General features: G+C 32.7%; 1 protein-coding gene across 1 annotated transcript in view; it reads left to right on the top strand.

The window, feature by feature from the left end:
- The window catches only part of LOC145661915 (uncharacterized), a 213,892-nt gene extending 205,051 nt beyond the window's left edge, over positions 1 to 8,841 (top strand). The window contains exons 28-29 of the mRNA XM_081727262.1: positions 390 to 549; positions 3,610 to 8,841. Of these exons, the coding sequence (XP_081583388.1) occupies positions 390 to 521 (132 nt within the window). The 3' untranslated portion in view covers positions 522 to 549; positions 3,610 to 8,841. The remainder of the gene's footprint in view (positions 1 to 389; positions 550 to 3,609) is intronic.
- Positions 8,842 to 12,017: the final 3,176 nt, after the last annotated feature.

Here is a 12,017-nt window from a genome sequence, read left to right as displayed (position 1 = left end):
TGGGTTCGATTCTTGGTGGTAGATCATGTTGCTCGAATTCCATGTTAAAACTGTAGGTCCCCATCTCATATAGCCTCGGTGCTGAACAGGACGCTAAACTCCAAATCAACGATCCAGGCACATACATACAAATAATTTCAATAGATAAATACAGATTGAATTTCTGTTATCAATTGCTTTAGAGTTTTGATCAATTTTCATGGCGATATCTATCATAATGTGTAATCATATAAAAAGGTGATTTATTTTTGCACAAATATATATAAAAAAAATATACATTAGCATAACCGTTAAACTTGTAATTGCATTTGTTGATCAAATTTCACATCGTTAAAATATAATATAGACATTTGTTTATTGTCCAATAACAAATGGTGTTTGTTCCTCAGGGATATATTGTGCCCCATTCAACTCAGCCCCCTTATCCCCCAACTCCGGACCCCCCTATGGAGATTGACTATGGTGACGAAGATTATGAAGAGTATGGGGAGTCTGATTATCATTCGAATGGCAAATACTAACACCATACTAATTCTGCTAGGAGCACATGTAAGTGAATGCTGTACCATTAAATTGCTCGAAATGCTTGTTACTCTGTTTATTTATCTGCTTTCGCTTCTAACACGTAATGTTCCCAAATAATGTATGGTAGTGTTGTTGTGTTCAGCTTAATTTTATATTAAATATAGACTGACATGCCAAAATATTATTTACTTGTCCTTAGTTTATAGGTTATATTATTCTAAATAAGGGCAGATTTTCATGCAAGCTTTTATTGCTTGCGATTTCTGTGTGTAGACAACAGAAAGTTGTGTTACACGTACAAGCGTACTTAAACAACTTTCTCAATTGGCACACGCAAGCAAAGAACACAACGGACGTTTGCATGAAAATCCGCCTTAAGAGTCGACGAGTATCATTAAATATGGAATTGGTGCGTCTTTCCATTGTAGACTTATTCAATAGTTTTCCACACTTAGTGAGTTTCTGTTGGGTGTTGGCTTCAGATCTCCACAGAATGGAATGCATTCACAGTCAACTTTAAATCCTATGAGAACGGGCACACCTTTACTATAGTGCAGTTGATACTAGTTGTCCTTTCTGAGAGCTCGCTTCGCGAACGTGATGCTCAATGCTGTGTTGCCAGCTTTTGCGTTGGGTATTGAAACACGAAATAATTTACTGCAAATAAATCTCAGTTTTATAAAATTAAATGACACAAAAGAGAACTAAAAAGAATGCTCACAATAACCAGCAGGTCCACTACTTAAGCTGACATTCGACTAAAACAATGTGTATTTGTTTATATTCAAATGGGCAACGTGCGGAAAGGGTGGAATGTTTACCATTGCAGAGCGAGAGGAATGAGCGACTGTAATTGGCTGAACGTCCTGTTGCCATAGAAACAGTTCTTCTTGCCTGATTGTTATGACCACGTGCAGGAATTAAAAAAACAGAGGAAAGTAGCTGTCAGAAGGGACAAGTTTATCAAATGAAGTATATGTGTGCGGCGTTAACACTAAGCGAGAAATCTTAATCTCTAAGTAACGCGCTAGTGATTCATATTAAACCATTCTCATCAGGAAAAATATTAAGAGCAGTGTGCCTAGTATGTTGGCATATTCATTTCATTTATATTAAGGAAATTAGCTGTTTCAAGAATGATTAACTGTTCAAGTTTAAACGTGGCACGAAAATAATTGTTCTACTCTGTTTAGAGGTAATTTTAGTGACAGTTTCAGGCCAAATACAAAATGGCATTAAGTTGTATTAAACTCTTCACATTTATTTTTCACTTGTACATTATTTTATTGAAGAACACTAATATGTCACATATAGGTGTATTCTGTAGATTTTTTTTAGTGGAATTGCATTGTATGATTTTTTTTATTTTTAGATGTTTTTAAAGTCTGTTTCGGTTTTACAATAGTTCTTGTTTCAAAAGTATAGTACTGGGAGACAATTACTTGCATCAAGAACTAATATTCTTTGATTCTACTTACAGATTTCTGTAATTCCTGAATTTTTATAATACCAAGCTTTCGACCTTCCCCTGAAGTCTTGGTCACGGAGGTTAAAAACATGAAGAAAAAGTATAGAAACATCAAGGAATAAAAAGGAACGGGCTTAGCTGAGAGGAAACACGTTGTTAAGTTGATACAAACTAAAGTATGGCGGAGTCAGTTTGTGCGCCTTTCCTGTTCCTTGTTGAAAGGTTGCTAACTCATATTATTTTTATTGTTATGCCAATCCTGTGAAAATTCTGTAATTACTACATCCCATTTATCATTCAACCATCCCTTGTCTAAATTTAACTCTGTTTTTAAATGAATAAATTTTCCAACACCAGTCTTTCTACTTCATTTCTAACGCCAAATAAAATTTTTGAATCTTCTACCCTATGTTTTGTTTCTTTTAAATGTTTCAATAAACCTGATACTGGAGTTTCCGCTTTAGAATCTCTAATGTGTTCCTTTACTCAGACTTATAAATTTATTTTCGAAAACTATATAGATAAAACGAAATTACAGGTAATTACAAAATGTTCACAGGATTGGCATAACAATAGAAATAATATCATGAGTTGGCAACCTTCCAACAGGGAACAGCAAAGGCACACAAATTGACTTCGCCATATTTTAGTTTGTATCAACTTCATCTGGACATCGCTGGCGCAATTGACAACGTGTTTTCACACAGCTCTTCCCTTGGTAAGTCCGTTCCTTTTTATTCCTTGATGTTTCTATTTGTTTTCTTCCTGTTTTTCGACCTCCGTGACCAAGACTCCAGGGGTAGAGTCGAAAGCTTGAACTATAAAAATTCAGGAATTACAGAAGTCTGCAAGTAGACTGATAGTTAGAATTCCTGAGAGTGGTTTTCCAATGTCTAATGTTCTTTGATTTCGTTATCCACACACTCTACAGTAGAAGATACTCTGTCAAAATCCACAGTTTGGAAAGATAACGTTTATTATTCTTTCTTTGTCATGACTTTACTTTTCATAGAAAGTATTAATTTTTTGTTAGAAGCAAATATAAGATCAGCTCTATATCATTGTTAATCAAGAGCAATTCAATTCTAAAAGCATCTACCTAGTAAATGATACAGTATTAACACCTTCATTGATACTAAAACCAGCAAGAATTTGCAAAAGTTTTGGATTTTTCTTAAAAAGTTTATACGTTGTAAATATTAGGAGCTATCGTACTTATTCTAAGAAATTTTCAAATTTAGGTTTCATGTATAATTCTGAAATATACTCCGTTCACTCTAATTTTTGGTTATTTCCGTCATTAAGTTTTGTGCTGTCATCTATAGCTAATGAATTAAACGACACATGAGTTTGAAAAATCTATCACAAAATTAAATTTGTGCAGAGATTTCCAGAGGTATTTTATATCGCTAAATTTTCTTGGTTTCGGTATACTTTGCTAATTAGTGAGGTATTATTTATTTAGCTTGATAACCAATCGAATAATTCATGAACATTGCTGAACCACGTGCTTACAAGCATGTCCAAAGCCTGAAACAAATTTAAACTGAGTCTTTTATACACAGTATTTTAAGATATGAATTAATTCTGTATTGTTTTCATGTTTTTGGTTGCAGTATAATGTGGAGAACAATCTTCTCGGAGCACAGAATAGGTGAAATGGAAATTCCGAAGATTTAAAAAATAAAGCAAGAAAGTGTCCAGTGTGTACATAGTGTACTTATACCAATGTGTACAGGTTATATATGTTTTCTAATGCATTAAAAAGAGTGGCAGAGATGTTTTATCAGAACTAACAAATGGAAAAAAAAACAATAAAAAAGGATTAAAATTATAAAAGGAAGTTAGACTGCAAGATTGTAAGAGGTGGACTTTTTAAAATATAGTTTATGCTTCATTAAAAATCTTTGTGGTTGCATTTAGTGTATATTTCGTGTTCTAGAAACCGTGTACATTGTGGCTGAAGAATGAAACAGACTTCTTATAGCCTGCAACAAGGAGTATCAAAGGAGATAAGAATTTATTCATTATGATATTAATGGAAGTTTAGAACAGCGATTTGTGCTTGTGAGAGTTAAGTGAGGAACTCCTAATTAAATACTCCATAACATTTGAATATTTGTGCGTGTGATACGAATGCTTGCATTTGAGTACGTGTATGTCTGTGTATTAGTATGAATGCGATAATAATTTTACACCTGCCAGCTGTAAAAAAAACATACAAGACTGGTTAATTAATACAACAATTATTTGTTTGTGTTTTTATTATTATTAGTATTATTAATTTCTTTTGAATATTTTGTTATGTAATAATTAGGTGTATTAACCAGTGGTACAACTTTTCTGTTTGTGTTTGATCTGACATGGGAAATTTCTTAGTAACAATTTTGAATTACTAAACTAAATACTACCTGTACTTCCATAAATTTATTGGAAATAGGTGTAAAATGTTGATAATATAACACTGCAACAAAAGACCGAAATATATACCTTTATTTACTTATTTAAAAGAAACGATAAATCACTGTATCATTATTAAACATGACATGCTACATGCATACATTCTAATATGCTACATTTCATAGTAGCGTCATCAACATTGCTTGCGAATTAAAAAGGAACAAAAATACCGTATTCTCGCGTGTATAAGCCGCACTCATGTATAAGCCGCACCCTTAAAATTTAACTTTACTTCCGTTTTTAAAAAATCTTTTGTTCGTTTACCGGTAATTGTTGATTCAAATCAACAATAGCGGTATTTGAGTTAACGTGTTTGTTCCTGTATTGAATTGTTGTTTCGTCTGATTGTGGTTTTGTGGATTTGTTTTCTATACGTGTGTCTTGTGATGTACGGTAAATACCGTACAACAAACGCAAAAAATTAATACCTTAATTACCTTTAAGCCATTTTAAATCATTCGCGTGTATAAGCCGCACCCTACATTTTCGTTTGCTTTTTCGTGAAAAAAAGTGCGGCTTATACACGCGAGAATACGGTAATTTATACTCAGAGGATTATTTGGTAATTGAAGTAATGATAAATAGACTGTACATCAAATACTGTTTATACTCAGGTTAAAATAGATGTACAGGTTGGCCACAAAATCCCGTTATCCCTGAAAATAAGTAACAGAAACCACTAAACGTACGTAAATAACTGCACGGAAAGAACTGAATGACATGAACAACAATGATTTCCAGAAGTTTTGTTGAGATATGAAACATTAGGTGTCCAAAGAATCAGTCTGTCGACCGTCATTCTCATGTCAAAGAATGATATGCCGCCAGGTTCTGCGGAGCATTGTAGGTGTAACTTGAGTGATAGCTTGGTTGACAGCTTCTGTCAGTTTGGCAGTGGTATCGTAACAGTTTTGTACAACGATGCCCTTTAAGAATTCTCATAGCGCATTCATTATTACAGGTTCTTCAATACTGTAAATGGAAGTATCATCCATCGTTCACAGAATCTGAAAGAGTAGGAAACCTTTCATTAGCATTTACAAAAAGATAACGGGAAAATTTACATTAGCATTTATCAAGGGGTAACGAGACTGTGACCACCCTATACATTACTGAAGGAGAAGCAGCAAGAAAAGCATTTACAAAACTAATCCCTACCTATTTACCTTTTAAAGTGCATACAAATATGGTTAATATTATATCATATTGCATACTTACATGAATATCTAACTTTGTTATTTTATTAATTTTATGCACAAAATATTATTTTATAAATATTGTAAACTTTCAATGTACTAAATACAATTAGAAGGTTTGATTTGTTGTATCACTGGTTGTACAGAGAGAAATGCTTTGATTGTTTATTGTTTGTAATGTTAATGGATTCCCATATTTTCTGATCACATGAGCAAGTTCATTTTAAAACAAATATATATAGTGCTACAAAGGCAGCTGTGCATTGGAGAAAATGTTTTCAAAGTTACCTGAAAATTTATGTTACTTTCTACATACTATTTTAGTGTACCTATAATTAGTTTAAATATAATCTCAATTAAAAAAAGGAAAGTTAAAAAGCGCAATTTGAGGCACGGAGTATGAGTCAATTAATTGTTTTTCATTTTTTTTTAAAAAAGTAAGAAACAGTATGTGTGCAAATCTGTGTGTGTGTGTGTGTGTGAATTTTATATGTTTATGAAAGCAAAATTGTTTGTGCTGTATGGCAAAATCGTTGTTAGTTCATAAAAGTTTAATAGTGCGACAAAAAAATCATTTTTAAAGATTGTAATATTCTTTTTTAACGCATGGATTTTTTTAGAGATATTGGAAAACGGAAGTTTTCTCCTTTGACGTATAATAATAATAATAATAACAATAATAATGATAATGATAATAATATTCATGAATAATGCTACCTACTACAAATTAAGAAAAAGCAGATATACATGTAGTTATCGTTTTCTCAAAAAACGTTTCATTGTCAAGACAGAAATGGCAGAATATTAATAATAATAATAATAATGATAATAATAAAATTTGAATACTCCAGTGTAGTTTTGTGTGAAATATATTAAAAAGAGAAAGACTGGTATATACATATATCAACTATTATACGCCTTTAATGTGTTCACAGGCAACATTTGCCATGTTACATGTCTGTCTTGTCTTATAGAATAATCATCTTCTTATACTTTCTAGTAGTATCGTAACATTTTCTCTACTTGTTATAAAAATATGAAGTAATTGTTTTCAGAACCGTATTTAAAATAAACAACATTATTTTATTTGATTACAAATCATAAACTAAAAGTTTGAAGTAATTAAAATTAAATAATGTGCATTCGACATGAGGAAACAATAATATTTTTTCCGTTGATTGGTTTTATAATTGAGAACGAATTAAATATAAAAATGTATTATGGTTTTTGTAACATGAATTATACTGTTTATTCTAATTTTGTTCTTGATTCAATCGACATTAGGAAACATTCATTGTAGATAAAAAGTATCTTCTAACTGTTTCCATGTTTTCGTCTAACATTTTTATCTTCTTTAGAATTTTAAAATGAAAAGTGAAATTTTGAAACTCTAACGTTTTTCTAAAAATAAATGTTTCTTTCTGACTTATTGTAAGGTCTTTGCGGACAAAAAATACATAATAACCTTAAAATCCACTTCCGAAAGTAAAAAAAAATAATAGATTCGTGAAATTTATTTTCACTTAGTCATAAATTTCAGTGTATTACCAAACTCTGCTAATATATTGACAACATTGATCACAATTCAATTTGAGATATTTTTAAAATTAATTATTAGTAATTTCATCGGTTTGGAATGTTAAACTGCATCAGAGGAACTAGCAAATCTGAAAAATGTACAACTTTTCAACAGCTTTTAGATGCGTCTATAACTACAACAGAATACAAATTGTATTATGGTAAAAAATAAAAGAAGCTGTTGACATACAATTTCAGTAGAACTATACAGTGTGGAAATTGAAGCACTTTGAGGTGGGAGGAAGTTAAGTGTGTGCCTAAAATATAGGCTTACTTGCACTAGGAGAGTACTCTTGCAGATTAAGTGTTAATTTCTCAGCGTATTGCAAAATAGATTTTTATTCGGAGGAAAATGCCCCTGTACAGTATGGAAAAGGTTATGATTTCTCAGTTCATAGTAGTTTTCTTACAAAAAAACTTGAAAAATCAGCTTGTCTAAAGTACATACCGTATAAAGATGCTTGGATACCCTCTGTGAAAAATCAGCTTGTCTAAAGTACATACTGTATAAAGATGCTTGGATACCCTCTGTGAAAGCGTCTCCGTGAAGTACGAAGGTTTGATGTCATTACCAAGTTCTTCCCGTAGAAAGCACAAAGGGAAAGAATGTTCGGAGGGAAGTGTTCAAATGTCCCTGGGAATTTCCCCCCTTCAATTACCACGCTGGAACTATAAAAGTGTGTACATGAAATAAAGCTCTTGATTTTAAAATGCACAGTAAAATGTGAAGAATTTATATTTGTAATTAAAACTTTTTAAAATATATATTTATTGTTTTTTTGTGAATAGAATTTAAGGACGTCTCAATTGCTTAATAAACGCACATGCACCCACAAGAATGAGATATTTTAACGCAATGCAGAGCCACTATTGATTTCTCAAATTACATACAATCCTAATTGTCCTAATTGTTCATACAATCATCTTTTGAACTTCTTACGATGTACAATCTGTTCCTGTTAACTATTTAGGATAAGTATTACTTATTTTTATCACTATAGACATTAATTTATTAAATTAATTAATTAATTAATTATGTTATTAAGAATTTTTGCTATTTCAAAATATCAAGACGTATTTTTTCATTAATGCTTAAAAAGAACGCTATTTTAGGAACGAATTCTAGTTGTCTCATTACTTGGCATCTAATTAATTACATCTTCACTTTTTTTGGTGATATTTAATTGAGTAAAATTCAGTACTACAAAATTTTCCTGTATTAAAATATGAACATTCATATTTATAAGTATTAATCGTCAATATATAAAGAATAACTGTATCTTTTTATGTACGAAAACAAACGTAAAGGTTATCTTAATGTTTCTTCTGAGAATTTGATAAAATGTCGAATTCTGAAAATTTTGTATAATGGAGAAAGACAATATGGAGTAAGGTGAAATTGTATGTAGAATCTTTAAAAAGCGATGCTACAAGAAAACTACAAATAACTGAGTTCATAAACAAAATACTTGTCAAGCTACGTAAATATTTTTTAAAAGAACTAAATGACGCCAACTGTTGATGTTACTTTATACACTTGCCATGACAGGTATGTGTCTTGGACTGTATAGTGGATTAAGTTATAATAGATAAGTACGGTATCTACTATTATAATTTGTTGTTTTATTTTATTGAACCTTGATACAAGGGTTGTAAATGAAGTGCTGACAACATTGCCGGAAAGCGAGTACACAGTGGATTGTGAGCTCGAAGGATTTAGAAATGGTAATTCAAATCATTATTGAGATGTGGAGTGCCAAAAGCAGCTGTAAAGAGAGAAGTTGTAAAAGAGTCATGAAGTATACTCCAAAAATACTTTACAAAACTTGAACAAGCCTCTTAGATCAAAATCCAAGTTTCCAATTGCTAGAGACGAAACCTTTTCGCTAATGCGATATCTGCGAAATATTATAGAAATGTGTATATGCCTTTTCGTTTCAGAGCCAGAAATCAAGTTTATATTACCGCGAATTTTTGCGAAATTCGGCATTACTTGTGATAAATGCGAATGAAAACGAAAAAGTAGAATTCTTGCTAATTATTGCTAATAATAACTAAAAAAGCGCTTTTCCAATATTATTTAACTTAAAAGTCGTTGCATTTTACCGAAAACATGCACAACGCTAAATTAAGTTCTCCATAAAATCTGTAAGCTTGTATGGCGTGATGTCACTTTCTGAGATGTGACATTGTTTAAGTAAGTTGGCATTGTATCATTATTAAATAGTTTAAAAGTTAACCACAGGTCTTTTGCTGTCAGCTCGTTGCGTTCAATATGGTTACCAGTCTCGAGTGTAGATGCCGAGAGATTCTTTTCCAAGTATAATATGATTATTACTGACAGGAGAACAAACTTAAAAGAAGAATTGATAATGTTTTGCTGCATAATACCATTTAACTAAGGATGAGGGTAGAGGAAGTGTTTAAATTTCTGCATTAATATCGATATTTCAGTAAATACACTAGCTAGAATGTGCACCTAATCAAGATATATCCTCATTTTTGTATCAGATACACCTTACAACCAAAAATGTAGTGTTTACAAGTACCATATTAAAAAAAAAAAAAAAAAAAAAAACTTGTGGTACATTTTAAAAAAATAAATGCGAAAAATGTGGTAATTAATGCTACAAAATATCAAAATTAGCGAAAAAGTTTCGTTTCTACCAATTGCAAAGGTGAACGTCAGTGTCACGAAGGATCACCGGACGTGTACCACATCGGATCTTCTGTATTTGAAAGCTGCACCACAAGTGAGTGAGTTTCGTTCAGGCCGGAAGGTTGTGATTGATTTGAGTTGACCGTACCTTTTAGCGAAAGCAAGACTATTTGTGATACATGGACCTACAACATAATGTGGGATCGAACCACATGAGCTCCCGCCGGAATTTAACCAACGTCGCCTGTGCCAAAGGCTCGTACACAATCTACATAGCACGAGGGAGATTTTCAGATCGAAATGATTATAAAATTGGATCTGTAACGGTCGTCTATCCATTACTGAGGAGGAAGTGGAGTTAGTGCAAGGTCTTCTTGAAAGAGTTAGTGCAAAGTTCTCTTGAAATTGACTTTCGCAGAACTGTTAGGAAGGTATCTGTAGAAATTGGGCATAGTCATTAGAGAGACATCCTGGAAGATTAGGGCATTGCAACGCTCATTGTGACATGGCAGCTACAGAGACCTAAATGCTGTTGAGACATACGACTTCCTAGACATATTCGCGGTCAAAAGAACCCCTCTTAGGCCTCAGATTTTCAGATTTTCCAACCTTGATACTCACTGTAGGACGACCCATCACCAAGATTTAAAAAAAAAAAAAAAAAAAAGCCAATGGCAGATGGCCATCACACTTTTGAGAAACAATGTCGATTGTATCGAAGACCTCTAATGTGATTGTCAGTATAGTCAATAACATGTCTGAACTAACTACGTTTTCCGTGCTTTATTTACAATCTTACAATTATGACCATAAACTTGAGATTAGAGGACTAGCTCAGGAGAGTAATGCTCCCGGAAGTAGGAATGAAAAACACAGTTCTGATTGGTTGGCGTTATGCATTTCTTTTCCACGTTGCATTCAAATAGCAGAAATCAAACGATTGTTGCCGTCGGTCATCGTGACCGAGTGGACTAGCGCTATGTGCTACTACCAAAAAATCTCTTTTGGCGTTACTTCAAACCCGGCCCGAGGAAAGTTTTTTTTACATTTTTTTTAAACATTTTTATAACACTTTTTAAATTAAAATAATATGAAAATAATACTCAAATAAGTGATTTACTTACTTTTGTACACATAAGTAGTAGTAGTAGTAGGAACGGGTTAGAAGCCCCGCTGGGCTCGTTTTGGTCCCCTTGTACTCCATGATATAAATTTTGTGACCAACTTAAAACAACTGACTAGGATAGCGCGTAAAACAGCTGGCTAGAGTAGCGCGCGAAAAAATGTACTTTCGGGGAGCATTACTCTCCCGAGGTTGTGAGATTAGTACCTTATCTAATTGCCGTAACCAAGATAATCTCATATATATATATATATATATATATATATATATATATATATATATCCAGGCAGAGGCGGACTGGGAGTACAAGGGCCCACCTGGAGAATGATGCTTAAGGGCCTTGTTGAATACCGAGTTGGTCTGGAGTCTGGAGTTCAATGTTATTGCTTTCCCACTAGTGTGCACACACAAAAGTTTCATTTTTCTGCGGGAGGGGGGCGATTTTTCGAGTAGCTTGGAGGCCTCCACGCGGATTAATCCGGTACTAGCCATGGGTAATGTCTTCCCCTTGTTATTTCTATTGAGGTAAATTGCTTTGCAATTACTAAAAAATTCCAATCAATTATTTGAAGAATATAACAAATGAAGTAATAACCATTTCATTTAACATAAAAAATATTTTTATAGATACATTTCGTGGAAAACAATGATATAATTATGTAGGTACTTACCTCTCTAAACTTTTGTGTAGATAAGTTCAATCCTTCTTTCTTTCTTTCGAGCGAACACATCGGTGACTTTGGAAATAAACTCTTGGCGATTTGCAAAGTTTTTTTACAATGTTTTTTTTTTTCGATTGCCAGCCCAGATAAGTTTGACAGTCTTTCATTTGTCATCGTATTACGGAGATAAGTCTTGATACGTTTCAAAGTAGTCATACTCCTCTCGCAAGAGGCCGTTGTAGCAGGAATACTCAATAAAAGAGCAAGAAATTTAACGGTTTCTGGGAGCGCTTCCTGCAATCCACTTACCATTAAATATTTGAAGAGATCATATGGTGGACAATAC

The sequence above is a fragment of the Thermobia domestica genome, chromosome 10, assembly GCF_964235325.1.
Source record: "Thermobia domestica chromosome 10, izTheDome1.hap1.1, whole genome shotgun sequence".
Lineage (NCBI taxonomy): Eukaryota > Metazoa > Arthropoda > Insecta > Zygentoma > Lepismatidae > Thermobia > Thermobia domestica.
Note: the sequence above shows the minus strand (reverse complement) of the source record. Positions and strands in the feature narration are given on the sequence as shown.